The 22,823-nt window shown below is 38.0% G+C and overlaps 1 protein-coding gene across 3 annotated transcripts in view; it reads right to left on the bottom strand.

The window, feature by feature from the left end:
* The window catches only part of APOOL (apolipoprotein O like), a 70,455-nt gene extending 49,388 nt beyond the window's left edge, over positions 1 to 21,067 (bottom strand). The window contains exons 1-3 of one of the 3 annotated variants that reach the window (XM_070502926.1): positions 20,956 to 20,996; positions 14,238 to 14,322; positions 12,864 to 12,920 (exon numbers count right to left, since the gene is read on the bottom strand). Coding sequence is in view for 1 of the 3 variants with exons in the window: in XM_014827510.3 (XP_014682996.1) it covers positions 20,956 to 20,970 (15 nt within the window). In the remaining 2 variants the exon portion in view is untranslated. Of the gene's footprint in view, positions 1 to 12,863; positions 12,921 to 14,237; positions 14,323 to 20,955 lie in introns of all 3 variants that reach the window. The other 2 variants (XM_014827511.3, XM_014827510.3) reach the window with 2 other exon arrangements.
* Positions 21,068 to 22,823: the final 1,756 nt, after the last annotated feature.

Raw genomic sequence — 22,823 nt, 5'->3', positions numbered from 1 at the left:
ACAAAATTAAAATTTAAAAAGGTAAGCCCTAAAAACTAAAAGAAAAGTGAAATAAACCATGTAGAGGTAATGATCACATAGACAGGAACAATTCAAAGTGAATTTACAACTAAGTAATTGCCCGTCCCTAATGGGCTATACTCAAAGGACTTACACAAACCTAGATGGTATAGCCTATTACACACCTAGGCTATATGGTACTAATCTTACGGGACCACCATCATATATGCAATCCATCGTTGAACGAAGCGTCGTTATGCAGTGCATGACTGTATTTTACTGCTACTCTATCCTTAAGCACAAAAATGAAGTAGTTTATTGTTTATGTCTTTTGTTTACTCCTTATTTTCTATTCCTCCATTCAAGAAACACTGTCAGGTGCCTACTTTATATTAGGTGCTGGGTTACGAAGATGATTAAGATGTGATCCATGTTCTCAAAGAACCACTGTCTAGCGGAGGAGACAGGTATACAATACAAAAAGAGCCCAAAGTGATGAGTGTCATAATACAGGTGGGTGCAGAGTGCTCTAAGGGCCACCAACCTACACCAGGCCCTTACCATCTGTTTCATAAAGCAGTGGAAAGAGGACAGACTTCAGAGTTAGACCTAGATTCAAATCCTAGGCCTACTACTTACTAGTGGTGTGGCTTTGGGCAAGTGATTTGACTGGGTGTCAATTTCCACACATGTAATATTACCCATCTCACAGGGATGAGCACAGAAAAAGGGCTCATATATATTAACTACTACCATCATCATTGTCATCATCAATCTCCTAGCCAGTGGCCAGCACTCCATTCTCATCTAATTTCAACCAAATGTAATTACTGCTGTCAAACCAAAACAATTCTTTGGTCGGTCAGGTTACTACCTTGCTGAAGAAAATAAATTGGCCTCCTCTTTCCTAGTACACTGTTTAAAACTATTTTATAGTTTCCAGGCCCTCCATAATCTGTTTCCAATCTATATAGGTAGTCTTATTTCCCACTACTCCCCAACACTTATCCTTAGCTTCTTATGGTACTTGCAGCTAGCCAAAGGTATTAATATTTTCTCCCCAAGTAGAATGCTAACTCCTTGGGAACAGGGACGCAATATATACTGGTTGATGAGATTAGTTCCCTGGCACTGATGAGACCCTCTGCTAGACATGTAAATTTAAACATCAATCACCGGGCCTGGGAAGTTCATAAGTTTATGACTGTGTATACTTCCCCTCTGAAGCACCACCACTGCATTTTCAATGTCAGTCTAATAGTGGCAGCAAATGCCATGGCAGGCTAGAGAATTGCACTGTTGCAGGAAACTGAAGTAAAACACTGCCTTTCAGTCTTCCAGTCACCAGTCTGGCTTGTACTATATCTTGGCCTCATAGCATTCAAACCCACGTCTGTCCTTTGACCAACACAGTTCATCAAAGTGACTATGCTTTTTCCACTTCACTGAAAGAAAAGGTAACCATATTTTTGACACTTGTGGGGTGGTTACAAGCCTCAGCAGATGCTGGCATATTGGAATATAGCTATACAACAAGTACCCCATGCAAACAGCCAGACAGACCTTCAAATTGAGATTTGTAAGAAAATTCAATTGTGCTTGCAATATTGCAAGTGTAAATCGCTTTTAAATATTTGGCTCAAGAACTTGGTGAGTCTGTTTCCAGCACCTAATGAACTGTGACAAGTTGAGATTAGTCATCAAAATTCAGGACAGCCATTAGCAGCTTAACAGAACTTTTCATGCAGCAGTGCCCTTTGATTTGTTCACTTGTGAAGATCTGAGACGCAATAGTGATATAATGGAAAGAACATCAGGGCTCTGCTAATAACTCACTATGCCACCTTTAACAAGTAAATTCCCCCTCAATGTACGTCAGATTGCCCATTTGTGAAAGGAGGTGGCACTACAAAATGTCCAAAATTCCTTCTAATTTTGACAATGCACCGTTCTGACGTTCAGTGATAATTTCCAAGTGTATAATTTACTACAGATAAGATATTGCCACTTGTTCCTCTAAAAACCAGAAGGGAAGTCACCAACAAATAATTATCTTAGGTTAAAATGATAGTCTACACGATCAGAATCACTTTTACCCACACTGAACGTCTTGAACGTGGAGACCACACAGGGAATTTTAAGAATTTAGAAGGGAAAGTCATTTGAAAACACAAACAATTAAAAATTACTTCCTAGTAAAATAAATGAATTTGAAAGCTTTGTCTTAAAGACAACTTTTTTTTTTATGGAGATGGTATAGGTGTGTGTGAAAGATTAGAAACAGTAGAAAGGATAGGAAAAATGGTTAATTATTACTAAACACAATAAACGGAATAAATGTGATAATTACAATTTGATTAGCAACTTACAAATTTCAGCGTTCTGATCTAGTAATACCACTGACTTGGGCATCAGGACACCTGTGTTTAGTCCTAGCTCTGTTCTTGAACAACTATGCAAACTCTGGTTAGTCACGTCACCTCTCTGAGCCTAAACATCCTTATTTGTAAAATGAAAAGACCTCAGGCAGATAATCCCTCAGTACCCTTAGAAGTGCAGTGTCCAATATGGTGGCCACTACCCACATGTACTATTTAAATTTATATTTCAATTAATTAAAATTAAATAAAATTTAAAATTCAGTTCCTTCATCCCCTGGCCACATTTTAAGGCCTCAACAGATACATGTGACTGTAGTGGCTATCATACTGGACAGCACAGAAACAGAAGATTTCCTTCATCAAAGAAAGTTTTATTGGACAGCACTGCCTTACAGCTCTAACCTTTAGGGTTTCCTTATGATTCTATCAAAAAGAAGAGATTAAGATTTTGATGAGATATATGCATTCCCATGTTTATCATAGCATTATTCACAATAGCCAAGATATGGAAACAACCCACATACCCATCATGGATGAATGGATAAAAAGGATGTGGTACATATACACAATGGAATATTATTCAGCCATGAGAAAGAAGGTATGCTATCCTGTCATTTGTGACAACATGGATGAACCCTGAGCACATTATGCTAAACAAGATAAGTCAGACAGAGACAGAAAACTACTGTATGATATCATTCATATGTGGAATTAAAAAAGTTAAACCTGTAAAAAACAGAGAGTAAAACGGTGGTTATCAGGGGATGGGAGGGAGAAGATTAATGATGTTTAAGGGTACAAACTTGTAATGAGTAGTAAATAAGCCACAGAGATCTAATACACAGTATAATGAATACAGATAATAATATTGTACTATAATTATGTAATGTGATAAATACCACTACAATGGCAATCATATTACAATAAATAAATATATCAAAGTGACACACTGTACACTGTAAACTTACATAATCCTACCTGTCAAATTTATTCAATAAAAAAAGATTAAATTATTTACATGATTTTTGGTTTCAAACATACCAGTTTTAATTCTGTACCCATCCATTCAGGGCATATATGCTGACCTAAAAATAGCAATTTTGGGGTCAGCCCAGTGGTGTAGTCATTAAGTTTGCATGCTCCATTTCAGCGGCCCAGAGTCTGTGGGTTCGGATGCCAGGTGTGGACCTACACACTGCTCATCAAGCCATGCTGTGGCAGCATCCCACATACAAAAATAGAGGAAGATTGGCACAGATGTTAGCTCAGGGACAATCTTCCTCAAGCAAAAAAAGAGGAGGATTGGCAATAGATGTTAGATCAGGGCCAATCTTCATCACCCGAAAAAAAAAAAAACACCCCAGCAGAAGAAAGAGCCAGACACTGTTTATGCCACTACAGAGGAATATAATGGCACTACACTTTCAAAAAAGTAAAAGGAAAATATGAAAATGAGAGACTTTATCCTTATGTTGGATTGGTTCTGAAAGATGGTCTGAATCTACAAATCAGAGAACAGTCTCACAAAATCATAAAAGCAAACATAATACACATTTAATTTACATTTTTCCCATTCTTTAAAAAAAGATTAGTCAAACACTCTGCTAGATACTAGGGATATAAACACAAAAAACGACATGCTCCCACCTCTCCCAAGTCCCATCTCTGAGGAAATTCACCTTCACTTTTCTAGCCTCATCTCTGTTCACTATTCTCCTTCAGGAATTCTTCGATGTAGCTAAACTCAGCTGGTTGCCTCCATGTCATTACCCCAAGGGGTACCCTCTCTACTAAAATCCTGGCCATTCTTAAGAACTACTAGATATGGCACTCTTGATGTAGTCTTTCCTAACTCTCTAATTAGATTTGTTTTCTTGCTCTATTTTGAACCACATAGACTGCATTTTCCTTGAAGACAACGACCAAATCTTCACAGTGTTGTAGACACTCTATCCCAGCCTTGTCCCAAGTACATGTTTTAGTATAAATTAATGATACCAGTTACCTACCCTTGGACAAATGTAAGATCCAAGGTCTAAAAAATGAAGTGATCGTATCATCTTTATCCATTCTTTAGATTTTCATTTGACCTACAAATCATCACCACTTTTCTAAAGTGTTAAAACTTTCAGCAGGGGGTAACAATCAGCATATTCAAGGAAACCTCTCCAGTTATAAATTATTGTATATTATTCCACAAGTTTAAAGTTGAAATAATCTAGCTTTATGCCTCAAACAGGTCTCTTGTCTTGAAATTTTGAAACACAATGCTTATGAAATACAAACATGGTTTAATTTATTAATGGTCATCAAAAGTCTACGAATAAAACCAAAATCTATTAGAGACCCTTTGTTGGCTTATTTGGCATGAAAACTGTCAAATCATGAATTTGCTTATTTTTCCCCTCAGTCCTGAACTGACACTTTTGTTGAAAACAAAAACAAAAAAGTGTCACCTGGGAAAAATTATCAAGCTTGTTACTTGCATTCTAAACATAAGGCTGCTTTCTATGATAGTTACCCACTATCACCCAGCATTTTCCTAAAATAATATTTATAAAATATTTGAATCGCAGTTTTATTACTCCTAGCCTAACAACAGTATAGGGACACAGGATGATCAAGTACAAGCCCAAACTGAAATAAGGGGCGGGGGAGACATTCTGCAAAAAAGATATTTTTTTCCCAATGACACCACACTTGGATAATGTTAAGACTTTTTTAATTTAAAAATATACATGGTATTAATGGATTGAATGTCTGTGTCCCCCGCAGATTCATATGTTGAAGCCATAACCCCTAATGTGAAGGTATGAGGAGGAGGGGCCTTTGGGAGGTGATTATATTTAGAAGAGGTCACGATGGTGGAGTCCCCATAAAGGGATCAGTGTCCTCACAAGAAGAGGAAGAGACAGGAGAGTTCTCTCTCTCACTCTCTCATGCACAGAGAAGACATCACGTGAGCACACAGCTTGATGGTGGCAGTCTGCAAGCCAGGAAGAGACCCTCATCAAGAACTCAATCTGCTGGCACCTTGATCTTGGACTTCCCAGCCTCCTGAACTGTGATAATGTCTGTTGCTTGTCCTGTCTATAGTATTTTGTTATAGTAGCCAGAGCCGACTAAGACACATGGTGTGACTCCAAAATAAGGAGATTAATTCTCCTGTGGCTTTTGGAAACCTGTCTTACACATCATGCTTATTAGAAGGTATAGTATGACCTTAACTACCAGAACTTTTAGGCATCTAGAGGATTTCTAAAACCTGGGGGTGGGGAGAGAAACAAGACCTCATATTTCAGAATCTCTTATGGCCAAAAAGCTGTGCCTCCTGAACATCCAGCAACCAACAAAAAGGGAGAAGAACCAAAGAGCTAAGAATTAGAGACAAGGGTATTCCAATTGGCTAGCTGTGCCTGTAAAAAGCTAGATTTATCATACACAAGCCGAGAAGTGGAAGAAGTAACAAGAAATACAAGAGATAATAAAGAATAAAAGCAGAATGAAAGATAGTAGCAGAGGTACACACTATGGCTGGGAAAGAACCAGCAATGAAGTTACAAATGAATGATGGAACAGCTCTCCAATCTGGTAGTGGTACCTGTGCTGTACCTTAATATAATGTCTCTGAAAACATAAGGGATCCCTAAAGACAGGATGTTCTGTGTTAAAGGATGCTCTATGTGCCCGGGGCTTTACATACATTGAGTCTTTTAATCTTCAAAACAATCCAATACAGTAGGAATCATTTAGGATTATTTTGGCTAAAGTCTGGAATCCCCAACTCAAACTGGTTTCAACAATGACAAAACATTATTCTCTCATATAAAAGGAAGTCTAGAAGCAGGCAGAACTTCAGGATTGATTGATCCAGCGACTTCTCAAGAACCCAGGTTCTTCCATCTCTCTGCTCTGTTGCCCAATTAAAAATGCCATTTTAAATGGTGCATAGCATCTGGTCTTTTCTTGGAAATTAAATATTAAGGAACACTAAGAGAAGGTAGTGACCTGTAGCATATCTGTAAAAGTGAAATAATGTGAAGATGAACGTGCTGGCAAAATAATACTTGTGTTCTAATATATTAGTAACAGGAAAGGGGTACATAATATTTTTTGAATGCCTACTATGCATCAGAAACTATTTTATGTTAATGATGCAGAAAGCATAGACAATATTTAAAATGGGACAGACAAGTAAAAGGACACAAGTATCAGCAGTGACCTTTGGAGGGCAGAAAAACACTGAGAAAAAGGCTGCCTGTCATTCACTGAGCATATTACACTGCCCACAAAGCTAAGAGGTTGTATATATTTTATTTCACATCTATGGAAAAAAAGCAAATGACACCAGAAACCTTTTCAAGATAGCATATTCTAAGGCTATTTCTGTGTTCAATATCCATTCAGTTTCACCATTTATATTTGTATTTTCATTAAGAATAACAGCTATAGCATATTACAATTGCCGAAGTTAAATATTGAAGACACTGAATGATGAAGAATGGGTTAAGCTCTCTGGTTTAAGATAGATGGGAAGTGCATGGTACATGTGAGATATAATCTTCATCAAAATTAAGGCTCCAGCACTTAAAAGGCCAATCTGAAGATAGCCAGAATAAATAACTGCACAGCTCAGTGTGGCTTAGATATGGTCTTTACTGCATTATTAAATTCTAGAACATTAATGTCAAAGGATTTCTGGTACCAAGTGCTTTAATTATGATGCTATATGAAAGAACAAAATTATTTTGGAATTTCTGAACACTCAAGAATTGTAATTATTACTAGTAATACCCAAAAGTGTCAAAAGTTTATCTTAGGTAAATAAAAATTTAAGAAGTAGAAAATTAAAAGTAAAAACATATGTAGGGAATATAGGAGTTACACAAATAAACATTTAAAAAACCCTCTAGAAGTGGCACAACAGATTGGTATAATTCAACTTTAGTCAGTTTACAGTAATCAGGGTCAAACATTAAAGTCAAAATCAGTAATTGAATTTTAAAAACATCTACCAGCTCCCTTTTACACATACATATATACACACGTGTGTGCTATATGTAGGAAAGAAATTGGGCTATATCTACCTGTGGGGACGTGGGAAAGGAATACTGAGAGCCTTCTGTTTCCTTGAGAAGACAGTAACACTCCAATAAGAGATGATTGTCAAGGTGTTGTCAGTTTAGAATTCAGTCACTACGAAATTTCAAAGCAAGATTAAATAAACTATACAGGAAAGCTAAATTAATCTTTCTAAAATACTGCTTTGTTCTCCTGGCACAACAAACAACCTTTACTCTGCCCCTCTCTGTATACATCCTCTAGCCAAATTAGTCTTCGTAGGCCCCAAACATGTCAAGCACATTCCTCCCTCAGTGCCTTCACTCACTTCATTTTCCCTGTTGGAATGTCTTCCCCTCTCCTGCACCTAACAGTGCATGGCACATAGCAAGTACTCAAAAAATATTTGTTGAATGAATACACTTACCTAAACCCCGCCCTTCACTGAAGGCCTAGCTCAAGTCTCACTAGCTCACTCATGGCCATCTCTCTGAATTCATATAGCTCTTATTTGTGTAAAGCGCTAATCTGGTATTAAACATAATGTTATATTATTATTTACCTTTTAAAATGCATGTAGCCTACTTTTCTACTAAAATGTGGGCTTATGCCTCTTGTGAATAGCCTTATGCCTCCTTGTATCCAAAGGGCTTTGTAGGACTTAGAACCTCAAAACTAAGTAATAAAATAATTCATAGGTTTAAATAAGACAGTATACACAGGTAATCTAGCAAGTCTTATGGAACATTTACTGAATGCCTATGTGCCAAGCATTTGTAGAGGCAAACGATAACTAAAGGTCCTAAGGCTAATCCGAAATTGTAACACAGATTCCATGGTCATAACTTTCTGAGAATCTAATGAAAATTATGAATTATAGTCTCCCAAAATGAAGTTACTCTCAAAATTTTGCATATGCTTGCAGGCCTCTCCATGCTCTGTGAAGCATTTGAGGATCCAATTAATCCAGCCCCCCACAACTAAACCTTATCAGAAGTATATTTTATCCTGATACACAAATAAGTACCTTAGAGAATATTTCTTATTAAAAATTCTCACAGTAATGTTCTAAGAATCAAATACTATAATAGATTAAAATTTTAAAACTGTTTAGTGCTAGATAAATGGAAGGTAGTATTCTTATAACACATTTCTTGACTAAATTTCAACCTTTTATATCCAAGTGAACAACAGAGCAAGCCTGATTCTTTCTTACTGGAAATAGCATTCTACTTTGCATGTGCCATGACAAAATTTCTTGGTCAAATTAATGTGAAGATTATTATAGTGTATCAAATAAATACTTTAAAATGTAATGCTGTCTATCCAAATTAATGCATTTTTAGCTAGAATGATCAATAATACCTTGATTAAGGAATCTCTTAGGGAAAAATATTCCTTTATCTATAATTGCTTAAATACGTAGTTTTAAAAGGCTTCATTTTGTGGAGGTCAAAAGATCCACAAATAGAGGGAGTTCGAAAGATATGAAAAGAAGTTTCCCCTTCCGTGAGGGGCTGCTGTCTGAGGAGCTGTTCACAAGGAAAAACTCATCACCAGAGGGCTGTTTATGACTCCACTTCACGAGACTTGGGTGGGGAGGAGAGGCAAGTTATGGAAAAAAACAATTCGAATGACAGCAGATTTCTCATCAGAAACCATCGTGGCCAGTAGGAAGTGGCACAACAGTTTTGATGAAAGAAATGAACTGTTAACCTATAATTCTATACCCAGAGAAAATATCCCTCAGACATAACAAGGAAATCAAGACATTCTCAGATGAAGAAAAACTAAAGTTGTCACCAGTAGACCAGTCCTAAAGGAATGGTTAAAGTAAGTTCTCTAAAGAGAAAGAAAACGATAAAAGAAGGAACCTTGGAACATCAGGAAGGAAGAAGAAACAATGGGAAGAGTAAAACAGAAGACATTCCTAGAAAAAAATCACTAAAATACAGAGATACTTTAAAAGATACTACAGATAAATCAAAATGGAGTTCTAAAAAAGGTACCAAAAAAAAAAAAACATAGGAAGGCAGGAAAAAGAAAACACGGAAAGGAAAAAGAGAACAAAGAAAAAATAAAACAGCAGTCTTAAACTCTAACATATTAATAATTGCATTACATGCAGGTTGTGTAAACATACTAATTAAAAGACAGATATTGGCAGAGTAGATTAAAAAACATGACCTGTCTACAATAAACTCACTTCAAATAGAATGATACAGGGAAGCTGAAAATGAAAAGATAGAAACAGATATACCACACAAACAGTAATCAAAAGAAAGTAGGAGTGGCTATATTAATATCAGGTAAAGCTGAATTCAGAACAAAGAAAATTACTAGTGTCAGAAAGCTCTACACAACGATAAAAGGATTGTGGTAGACTGAACAATGCCCCCCACAAAGATTTTGATGTCTGAATCCCCAGAAGCTGTGAATATGTCCCCTTACATGGTAAAAGAACTTTGCAGAGGTGATTAAGTTAAGGATTTTGAGATTATGGTGGATTATCAGGGTGACCCCAATGTAATCATGACTATCATTATAGGAGGCTGAGGGAGACTTGCCTACAGAAGTTCCAAAGTAATGCAGCATGTGAAAGACTTGACCAGCCATTGCTGGCTTTCAATATGGAAGAAGTGTTCATGAGACAATGAATCCAGGTGGTCTCTAGAAGCTAGAAAAGGTAAGGAAATGGATTCTCCCCTAAAACCTCCAGAAGGAGTGCAGGCCTGCCAACACCTTGACTTTAACCCAGTGAAACTGATTTTGGACTTGTAACCCCCAGAACTGTAAGGTAATAAATTTGTGTTGTTTTCACCAGAGTCTGTGATAATTTGCTAAATCAGCAATAGGAAACTAATACAAGGGTCAATCAACCAAGAACCAGTTTTTTAAAAAACTAAAAATAATTACCACAGGACCCAGCAATCACACATCTAGGCATTTATTCCAGTGAAATGAAAACATATCCACACAAAATCCTGTACACAATTGTTCATGGCAGCTTAATGTGTAAGAGGAAACTTGCATTTGGTTCTTGAATGGCAGTGTGAAGAGCCTGGTGAAATCTCTCCCTCAGAGGGACATCTATTAAACTAGTCAAATCAGTAAATTCTCTGGATATGGATGAAAGGGCTTAGAACAAATTGAGATGCCTTTATATTCAACAAAATCTACAGAACTTGGTAAGAATAGGAGGCAGTTGCATTCAAATTAGGGCCTGTACCCATCCTCTCCAGTGCTGTGTTATGGAAGAGCTATTTTGGAAAGCTCTCCAACAGAGGGGTAACTCCCATCTTTCCCATATTCCTGAGCTAAAAGAGGTATTCTAGGTGGATTTGGCAGCTGGTGAAAACTAGCAGATACCATATACGTTGATTCCCCATCCCCAGTTCCTGCTCCATAGAGCAGATTCAGGAAGGCAGCTGGTAAAATTTCCAGTCCTGTATCCCCTTAGATCTCTATCTTGTTAAAGAGCTGTTCTGAGAGAACATCTGATTGGAGTCTCCCAAATTCACCAGGTTGGTGGTACAAAAGAGCTATTCCAGGTACATTTGGCAGGGGTTCTACTGAGGGGAGAATCTCAGAGCAAGCCTCACAGACTGGAAACATTCTGCTGCTGCCAAGGGACTAGACTTTATTTGGACCAGACTGCAAAGTGATTTATTACTCAGAGTGTTGTCAAAAACAACAAAACTATCAGCTAGCAATCAGGGGAGACTAACAGCTTGGTATGATACCCATGGAAACAAAGAGCCAAAATTTCACTGGAGAGATCATGGAAAGAGACAGAGAGCCCTGATAAAACCACAATCATTCCCAGTGGTCCAGTATACGGGGCATATACCTAAGGCTTCATTGTCTGAGGAACGATTGGAGAGAAAAATACTGAGCCCCAAGTGCCTGGCTGAACATGAAGCAAACTCCTAAACTCCCTGAACTGTGAAAGCAGTCTACAAGCCACAAACAGGCTCACTGGTAAAGGGTGAAAGCCTTACTGGTTTAAGGTGCTTAAGCACAACATCTGGCCAACCACTGGCTGATCATTAAGCAGTGCAACCTCTAAGAATCTAGGCTTAAAGATAAAAATAGGAAAAAGTATCTGGGTAAGGATATCTAAGACTGCACACTATGGGAGAAACAGACATCACAGAGCTAGTCCAGAAAAGTCACCCAACAAATAAATAAGTGAACAAACAAGCAACAACAATAACAAGCCGGGGTGGGGGTGTGTGGCAGAAACCAGAGTTGCTATATTATCTACAATGTATAGTTTACAACAAAAAACATATAAAAATGCAAAGAAACATGAAAAAATGGCAAAAGAAACTCTTTTTTCCTTTCCATTCAAAGGAAAAAAGGCAATAGAAACTTTGTTAGAGTGAACTTGAATGATGAACATAGCAGAGAAAGACTTAAAAGCAGCTATTCTAAATATGTTGGGAGAACTACAGGAAACCATTCTGAAAGATTTAAAAGAAGGTATGGTAATCTCATAAAACAGAGAACATGAGAGCAAGCCCTGAGGGCCTAGTGGTTAAAATTTAGCACTCTCACTGCTTCAGGGCCTGGGTTCAGTTCCCAGTCGCAGAAATACACCACACGTATGTCAGGAGCCATGTTGTGGCAGCAGCTCACATAGAAGAACTAGAAGGATTTACAACTAGAATATACAACTATGCACTGGGGCTGTGGGGAGGGGAAAAAAAAGCAATGATGGACATTAGTAAAGAGACAGAAATTATTAAAAGAACCAAAAAGTAATTCTGGAGTTGAGCAATACAATGACTGATATTTTTTAGAAATCACTAGAGTGACTAAACAGTAGATTTGAGAGGGCAGAAGAAAGAATCAGTGAACTTGAAGATAGATCAATAGAGATTATGCAATCTTAAGAACAGGGAGAAAAATGAATGAAGAAAAATGAATAGAGACTCAGAGAAATGTAAGCCAGCATTAAGTGCATAAACATATGCATAATGGGAGTACCAGAAGAAGATGAGAGAAAGAAGAAATGTTTAAGAACTACTAAATGAAAAGTTCTTAAATTTGATGACAACCATTAACTACACATCTATGAAGCTCAATAAACTCTAAGTAAGACAAACATGAAGATAGCTAAATCCAGAGACATTACACTCAAAATGTTAACAAAGACAAAGGGAGAACCTTGAACACCGCAAGAGAAAAATGACTTATCACATACAAGGAAACCCAATAAGATTAACAGCTGACTTCTCATCAGAAAGAAAGGAGACCAGAATGACATTAGAATGACATACTCAAAGTGCTGGAAGTCCAAAAAAAAGTCAACCAAGAAATTTTATATGCAGGAAAACTACCTGTCAAAAATGAAGGTGAAATAAAGACATTCTCAAATCAATAAAAACTGAGAGAATTTATTGCTAGTGAACCTACCTTAAAGAAGTACTAAAGGAAGGTCTTCAGGTTGAAAGCAAGTGACATCAGACAGTACTTTGAAGCCACATTGGAAAAAAGAAAAGAGCAACAGTAAAGGAATTATGTAGGTAATTATAAAAGACAGTATAATTACATATTTCTTCTTTCTTCTTTCAACTGATTTTAAAAGAAACAACTTAAATTTGTATTGTTGAGTCTACAACACATACAAATATAATATATTTGACAATAAAAACACTAGAGAGGGATGAAATTAAGATACATTAGACTAAAGAAATGACACCAGATAGTAACTTGAATCCACAGGAAGAAATGATGAGAACTAAAATTATTAAATAAGATATGTGTGTGTTGGTGGTACATGTTTGCATATATATGTGTGTGTATGTATACAGACACACTGAACCACACATATATACTATCTATAAAATACTTGTGCTCTCAGCTTCTTTAAAAGACATTAGATTATAAAATAAATAATAATAATAATATAGTTTGGGGTTTATACCATATATAGATATAATATATATAACAAAAATGGCAGAAAAAGAAGGGGAAGAAACAGAGCTATAAAGCACTCAAGTTTCTATATCTTACAGGCATTAAGTTAGTATAAATGTGGAATAGAGCCTGATAAATTAAGGTGTATGTTGTATGCCCTAGAACAACCACACAGAAAATAATTTAAAAGTATAGATAAATCATCAAAAAATTACAATGGCATACCATAAAATACCCAGTGAATACAAGAAAAGGCAGTAAAGGAGGAAAAGAAGGACAAAAAAGACATGACACAGAAAATGAAAGCAAAATGGCAAATATAAATCCAATCATATTGATAATTACATTAAATGTGAGTGGGTTGAACACTTCTATCGTATCCACCTGTGCCCCTATGTGTCCCTATAACCCATTTCTTCTAACTGCTATATATTACTACATGATGGACCCCCACCACATTTCACCTATCCACTGTCAGTGATGGACACCTATATTGCCTCCAACTGCCCACCACAGTAAATAACACTGAAACGAACATCCTTGTACAAGTGCCCTCATGAACTTGTATATCGTTGTGACATACACTCAGTAACAGAATTACTGGGCCATAGGATGTGTATATATACTCAATTTCACTAAATAATATCTGATTGATTTCCATAATGGCTGTGCCAGTCAACATTCCCACCAGTAGCACACGGGGGTGCTTATATTCCCATATCTCTACCAACATTTGGACTTAGCTGGCATTCTATTTTTTTTCTAGCTTAAAAAAGCACTGTCTCATTGTTTCAATATGCAATTATCTGATAATTACTTTAAGCATGTCTTTACATGCTTGTTAGTTTTAGTGTTTTCTCTTCTATATACCTCTTGTTTGTATCTTGTTGATCTTTGTATCCTCAATGTTTATCACCATCTCCTGCTCATCATAGGAACCAAAATGAATGAATGTCTAAAAGAATGAACATATAAAAGAATAAGAATGTATGGAAGAGCTAGCCCTGATGGCCTAGTGGTTAAAGTTCAGCATGCTCCCCTTCAGTGGCCTGGGTTTGGTTCCCAGTAGTGGAACCACACTACCTGTCTCTCAGTAGCCATGCTGTGGTGGCAGCTCACATAGACTAGAAGGACCTACAACTAGAATATACAACTATGTACTGGGGCTCTGGGGAGGAAAAAAAAAAGAGGAAGATTGGCAATAGATGTTAGCTCAGGGCAAATCTTTCCCAGCAAAAAAGTAAAATATAATAATAAATAAAGTATTCACAAGACTTGTTAACAGTTTGGATACGTGGGATACTTTAAGATGATCCCAGGATCACATGTTGATGTTCTCAAATGAAATAAGGAGAATACAGCAGAAAATCAAATTTGGTAAAGATAAAGAAATTTTGAACATGTTGAATTTGATGTACCTAAGATATCAAGTAGGAATTTGCAAATATGAATGAATGAGGTGAACTATGGAGCCAGGCTGAGGAGGCGATGTGGCAGTGGCAGTTTGCATACTGATATGAAAAGCCCCTGGTGAGTTTCAGAGTGACTGAGAGAAAAGATCCAAAAACAGCCAAGCCAAATCTACATTAAGTATGTAACTCATGCCTTGGCCTAGAGTAATAATATCTATCAAGTTTATATAACAGATGGTCTCATTCAGGAATGGGTTATATTTTTTCCCCGACATGTTCAAATTATATTAACCAACTTTCATTATCCACCAGATTGCTACTTGCACTGGTTGTCATAAAGTGTTTTTTATCCTTGAGGAACCAATTTCCCAATTTAAATGACAAGATCTTAATAAGTTAGCTTTTAACAGCAGCTCTAAAGTATTCTACCATATTTTCAACAACTTTCTTACTTACTTCTGGAAAGCATTCAAATGTAAATCATACCAGATAGACAATGAACCCCAAAAGTATCCATCCATTGCCTTTCCCCTTCTAAGAAGCCTCAGAGCATCTGACAATGATATTGCTCCTTTCTGTGATTCCTAACGTAGGTCGCTACACTTTGAACTACAAGACTGATGCACAGGCCAAAATATACTGGACTAGAGAGACTGGTACCTCAGCCAAAGGCAGCCAACTAGAAACTGTCTTATAAAGGGGCCTGATTGCAACTTCTTCCCAAGAAGGGTACTTTGTAACGGTTAGGGACTAACTAACCCCATCAGATGCTCTCTCTAGGAAAGTCTGGATGTGAAACAGAGTTAGCAGAAGAAGAACAGTTCAGTCATGAGAATGGTAACAACTAGAGTTGCTATGGTATCCTGAATAACTCTTCTTGAGGTTTATTAAGCTGGTGAGACAGTTTCCTAGGCTTTCTTCCTAATCTACGTATCCTTCCATTAAACTGCTACTTAAGAAAACTGGAACATGTCTCTGTTCTTCATAACCTGCAAAAGCCTAATACTCTCTTCTCTAGAACCTGTATAAAAGCCACATATTCCCTCCCTAAATCATTGGTTCTCAAACCTAGCAACACATCAGACTCATCTGGTGGGCTTTAAAAACATTAAAATGCTCCATATGGGATGGGGCTCAGGCATCAGGACTTTTTTTAAGCTCCCCAGATGTTTTTAATGCACAGCTCGGATCAGGAAACATTGACTTAGATGAGCCCAATGTGCAACAATTTTAGGGAATCTTAGAATTCATGACAAGCAACCTTTTATTTCCATATTCAACGACATTCACAGAACACCTAACAGTTGTCTGTGAGGATGGCATCACAGGGAACAATTCGGTCATATGGGTGTGGGAGGAGGCAAGGCACAGATCATTTTCATTTTATGGCATGAAGCAACATGCTGGAACCTATACCAAACACAGTTAAATAGGCTGAAGGTTTCAAAGCATAACTTTCAAAGTTACACTGAAAATAAAAAATATTCAACAATGCTGAGTGGAAACAGAAAAACCTATTTCGCTGTAGATAACCATCAGTCTTTCCAAGTACAAACTTCACTTTATTAGATTCCAACTATCTTCTGGTACCAGTCAGGTGAAACAAAGAAGAGGAAAAAGACAAGGACTAAAGTTGATACAAAGGAACGTCCGGCTGGTATTACCAAGGCTTCTGAAGGCTTAAGGCCTGTAAGATCCTTTCCTTCCCAGACTTATCATCCTTGGTCCAAGCCCAAAAACATAATCTCAGCGTCATGTATCATCTCCTGTATTCTAATTCCTACAGTGCCCTGCATTTTCTCTCCACTGACCAAACTTCCTGCTACTTCCCAAAACCCCTTCCATTGTGCCTAACGTCTCCTCTCCTTGCCTGAAATGAAACATGACTGTCCCCTGAGGTCACTGCTTCCCTTGTAACCCTCAGGTGTAGGCTATTCAGTGTCTCAGGGACAGGAGGTAGACTTTGTCTTCTTCCTGATTCTCAATGCTGCTTCTAAGCCATGAGTCCGCTGCCCTTTTGTAAACATCTGTTCTTGTTAGTGAGGAAGTGGAACAACTGGAATCCTCACAAATAGGAATATAAATTGGTACAACCACTTTGGAAAATTATTTGGCAGTATCTACCAAAGCTGTACGCCATATGACCTGGCGATCCCATTCCTAGGTATACACTTAACAGAAATGTGTACTTATGTGCACCAAAAAGACACATACAAGAATGTTCATAGGAGCATTATTTGTAATAGCTCAAAACTGAAAATAATTCAAATGTCCATCATTGGTAGAATGGATAAATAAATCATAACATATTCACCTTATGGAATACCATACAGCAATAAGAATGAATGAACTAGTGTTATGTGCATAACAGCTGGATCTCAGAAACATAATATTGGGTGAAAGAAGCCAGACATAACACAGTAAATACTATAATCCCATTTATATGAAGTTTTAAAGTAGGCAAAATTAATCTATGGTGGAGGATAACTATGCAGGGGAACGAAGGGGAGAGCTTCTGGGCTGCTAGTAATACTCTTATTTTTTTTTTAATTTGGGTGTTGGCTGAACCCAAATTATGATCAAAAGTATGAACCCAAAAGTATGATCATTTTGTAAAAATTTACCAATCTGTTTATGATTTGGGTATGCTATACTTCAATAAAAAACTTAGATAAAGGAAAGAAAAGTAATTCTGCTCCTTTGAGGCTAATTATCATCCATGTATTCAACCTTAGCACTATCGTCTACCTGGCTCCTGGTCACTTCATCACATCGAAGATTTAGGATCCTGGGTAACAGTCTTCTTCTAGACTCTAAACCCTGTCATAACTCCGAGTGACTTTAATGTCTGTGCGGATGAAAAATCCCACAGTCTCCCCTCAGTGTTCTTTGACCTCACCTCCATAGACCTGCACATTCACTCCACTGTGGCTGTTCACTCAAGGAGCACACCTTGAATTTCCCACTACCCAGAACTTGTTAATAGCTAAAATCATAAACTCAACAAGCTTTTCTCTGACTACAAACTCCTACTGCATCTTTGATTTCCTTACTGCTCTATTCCTGTTCTTTGAGCTAATAAAATTACATACCTTAGAAAACTTTTTGTGAGAATTAAATGAAATAATGTGAATCAACAGCTTAGCACAGTGTCTGACACACAGGAAGTACTCAATAAATGGCAGCCACATTTTCATATTCAGGACCCAAATTTTCCTCAACTTCTGGCATTAACGAAATGTGGCTTTTGTTTGACACTCCTACATTCCTCCCAATCCTTTTAAGTGATGGCCAGTCCTCCAGCCATTCTGTTTCAAGAAGTCAGGAGAGATCGGCACAGTCCTTGTTTCTCAAGGCTAATTCCACATCAATATTCCACTATCACATCTGCTCAACAAATTCTTATATTTCGAGATGTATATAAACTATTTTCAGAGTTATCTACCAACCTTTAGGACTCCTTTCTACCTTACTCCTTGTTATCTAGCTCTGAGGCTTCAAAACTAATAGTGATCACCCTTTTGGTATGTTGGCCTCCCAGATGCTCCCTCAAGCTTAAGCTCCACAATCTGGACTCGGATCATGTGATTCCAGCTCTACTGCTTACTACTGTGTGACTGTGGGCAACTTACTCAATCTTTCTAAGCTTCAGTTTCCTTACCTGTAAAATACTGATAATAACAGTACCTACTCATAGGGCCACTGTGAAGCATAAATGAGAAAATTCACATAAAGTGCTTAGCGAAATGCTTAATAGAGTAAATGTTCAATAACATAATAACTATGTTTACTATTCTTAATTATCGTTCCTCTATACTATTCTCTGCAAATTTCCCCTTGCCTTCAAACCTGCTCAGGTCTCCTGACCGTTTTTCCCAGTTTTATTGAGATATAATTGACAGAGAATCTTCTTTTTTTAATGAAAAGACACTTTTTCCGGCATTTGCTACCCTCATCCCAAGATTTCTTTCCTTTCTTTCATCACACACTTCTCTAAAGAGTAATATACATTTCCCTTTCCAGGAAGCAAGGAGTACTGGAAAGATCATGGACTTTGGAGGGAAATATTACTTGTGTTTGAACCTGGCTCTTCCACTTAGCAGCTGTATGACCTGGAGCAAGCACTTTTTCTAAGCCTCAGTTTTTTCATATGTAAAATGAGGATACTACTCACTTTTTAGGGTCACCAAAAGGATTAAACTGAAATAATATAAATAAAGCAGCTGGCCAAAGTAGGTGCTAAATGAATGCCAGTTTCCCACCCTTATCCTCTCCTTAACCCTACAATCTAGGTTCTCCCTCTACCACTTTACTTATCACTTTATCTCACTTCAGCTCTTATTAGCATAATGACTTGGGGCAATTTACTTGACTTCTCTAAACCTTAGTTTTTCATTTGTAAAATGATGATCGTAATATCTACAACATAAAGTTGTCTTGAGAATTAAGTGAAATAACAGATCTAAAGTATTTTAGCATTGTGCCTGGCCTTGTAGCCAGTAATTTATTAGTGGTCAAATCAAAAGACTGTTCGACTCTCCTCCTCTATTCTTCAGTGACAACACACTATTCTGGTTTGCTTCTTACCACTGACCATTCCTTCTGTCTCTGCACCTCCTCCATGAAGTCTCTTTATTTTCTTCAATGAGGTGTGAGCTCTCTCTTTTGAACCTTCAGATCACTTCATACTTCTCCTGAGCCAAGGCACTTCCCTTACTCTGAGTCAGTCATTTGCATTAAATGTTGCATTCATTGCCTGGCACTTACTTATTCAAGTAGAATTTATTGAGTACCTAATATAAGCCACACCTGTGCAAGGTACTAAGGATACAAAAATTAATGTTTTAATTACTGTCCTCAAGTAGCTTATAGTTTAGGAGGGTAGGACAGACAAGCAAATAGTCTGTGTTATTTGCAGTGTAATAAGTCCTATTGTAAGGGTATGCCAAAGGTCCCCTGGGAACACAAAGAGAAGATATTTAAATTAGACTGGGGACACCACCTTGGAAAAGGCATTCTGTGCTTAGCATATGGGGAAGCAGTACACAAACATCTGTTAAATGAATGAAAGAACTATGAATAGGAACTAACTGGTTGAGGATGGGAAAGGACACTTCAGGCCCAGAAAAAGGGCAGATATTAGGAGAGTTCCTGAGGGACAGGAGATGAAGTTGGAAAGCCAAGGCAGGGTCGGGTATTCTAGACGTAGGAGTTGGACCTGACCCCAGAGAGCAGAAGATGGAGTGCCAATAAAGGTTTTTAAGCAGGGAAGGGGCATAACCAGAGTTGCATTTTAGTAGAAATACTCTCGCAGTACAGAGGAGTAAGGATTCCATATGAGCCAGGCTAGAGGGAGTGAGTCCTGTTAGAAGGGTGCTGTGACAATTCAGATAAATTATGAGAGCCAGAATTGTAGAAATGGAGTGAGAGTGGTGAATCAAGACAGATACTGAGTCAACTTAAACATAGGCTGAACTGAATTATTCATGTTTGTATCTCCTGCAAGCAGTGCATTTTACACTTCAAACCCACTGTTACTGAAGTCCACTTAGAGAACTGCAGCTAGCAGCTAGCTGAGTCACTTCCTGTACACAGATTCCTAAGTAAAGGCACCTTTTCCCATTACAGAACTCGAAAGAAACTCAGGTTTGTTACTCAAATCCGGGGAATAACAACAGTGAATACAAAGCCGTGCACTGCAGAGAGACTCTGAGACGTTTCTATCCTGGTCTGTTTCACCCCAAATAATGATTGAACAAAGTCCTTCAAGGGTCATCAGGCCCCGCCCTGTGCACCCAGACAAACGTTCCGGATTCTTTTCTCTTTGTTTCGGCTCAAGACCCAGACGTTTGCTGTTGCTCGTGGCCCGGCCGGCCATTTTCACCTAGTCATTTCCCAGTTGTCACTGTGCCGCTGTATCAACCGTCAACCGCAGGATATTGAGGAGAGAGTATTATCCCAGGCTGAGAACACTAAACTCTAAAGGAAACTAAAGCCCCAGGTGTCTTGAGGCTTCAAATGTTAAAGATTCACTGATCTTGCCAATCCTCTCACCACCCCACCTCCCCCCCGCCTCTTGCTGTGGGGCTCCCTTCGGAAGTTCCGATGATTCCTTCTATAGTTACCAGAATGCTATCTGCGCCCAGAGAAACTAAGCAAGGTTTTTTTTTACTCACCCTAACGGCCGCCATATCTGTGACCCTCTCCGCCCCAGTTTTCTACGGAGAGCCGAGGGGGACAGAACAGTTCGATTCGTCTCCCCTCGCCACAGCCCCGCCCGGTTACGCCCCTTGTTTGCTAGCTCCCGCCCTTTCTCCGCCCTCCTGGAGCCGCTTTGGGAAGCTGCGATGGTTGCTCAGCCGTCTTCCGGAGAAAGGATTCATCCTTAGGTTGATCCCCCTATTCCTGATAAAGCCTTTCAGAATATTCTCCTTAGTCCAGTTGAAAGCTATTTTGCTGGGTGCAGAATTATCATTATTTTCGTCGTTGAGGCATATATGATTTGTCTAGATAATGATTTAAAACCAAAGTCCAGCTGCCTTAGTAAATAACTAGGAATATAGTGACAGAAAGGACATGTTACCTCTGTAATACATGGGCAAGTTCATACATTCTAGGGCAATATCACCAGAGCCTATATATGCCGGGCACTTGTTCAAGGTACGGAACAAAACGTAGTGCCTTCCCTCTCGGAGCTTAGGGTTCCAGGAGGAAAAGTGAGACAAGTAAATGTTAGAAAATGCCAAATGCTATGAAAGGAAATAGTATGAGGATGGGGTGGGAATTTACTGGTTTAGATAGGCTAAGGGAAGGCTTTCTGATAAGGTGACATTTGAGAAAACTTCTGAAGGCGTTTAGGGAGGAGCATTCCCTGCAGAAGGAACTGCACTGAAAATGGGCAGCGTGGCTGGAGTGATAAGTTCAGAGGGAGTGAAATAACACACTGTGTAGGGGCTTTTCGTGTCACCTTATGGACTTTGGATTTGATTTTTAATAAAATGGTAAGCCAACGGAGGATTTTGAACAAAGATGTGGCATGATCTAAGTTAAATTTTAAAAGGATCATTTCGGTGCTGTAAGGAGAATGTACTGTGGATAGCTGCCATCTCAACAGGAGCAAGATCTCCCCTAGGCCTCCAATGAATGATTCTAAGGAAAGAAGATGCTACAATCTGCCCATCAACATGCCAAATATTAATTCATTTATTCATTCAACAAATATTTAAGTGCAAACTATATGCCAGACATCAGTTTTCTTACCTAACATATTTGACACTAGAAACAGATCATTTTTTTTTTTTTGATTTTTTTGATTTATCCTTTTTCTCCCCAAAGCCCCCCGGTACATAGTTGTGTATTTGTAGTTGTGGGTCCTTGTAGTTGTGGCATGTGGGATGCTGCCTTAGCATGGCTTGATGAGCAGTGCCATGTCTGCGCCCAGGATTCGAACCACGAAACCCTGGGCCACAGAAGCAGAGCACACGAACTTAACCGCTGCGCCACAGGGTGCACCCCTAGAAGCAGATCATTTTTTAACAGCCTCCTCCTCTTTATGACAAAATTATTTTAGGAAATAATGATGAAATTAAACTAATAATAAAGGCCATAAAAGCAACAGAGTAAAATATTTCTTTTATTGAACTTTATATCTATAATGCCAGTATAAAAATAAATAGTACAATACCCAAAAGGAAAAATGTAATGGGTCAATGTTTTTCTAATTGCATTAATGTAGTTTTTAAAGGAGAAAGAATACATACATACATAGGGGTCTACTGCAGTAAGTAATAATAATACTACAGTTTCTGCTTTTGAGCTTTAACATCTGCATATTTGTCAATGACTTCATCAAAATCTACTATTTCCACCATCAGTAGATGGTGTAGGTATATTTGTCACTCTATCTTTGTTCATAGTTGATAGATTTTAATTAATTTTAGTATTACTAAAGTTTGTTTCATATTCAGCAACAGATATACAAATAGGAAAAGTCTTAAAATTGTGAGTAAGTTTGGAAGAGAATCATAAAAATCCTATTTCACAA

Source organism: Equus asinus, chromosome X (assembly GCF_041296235.1).
Source record: "Equus asinus isolate D_3611 breed Donkey chromosome X, EquAss-T2T_v2, whole genome shotgun sequence".
Taxonomy (NCBI): Eukaryota; Metazoa; Chordata; class Mammalia; order Perissodactyla; family Equidae; genus Equus; species Equus asinus.
The sequence above is the reverse complement of the archived record's forward strand: the minus strand, read 5'-3'. Positions and strand labels throughout refer to the sequence as shown.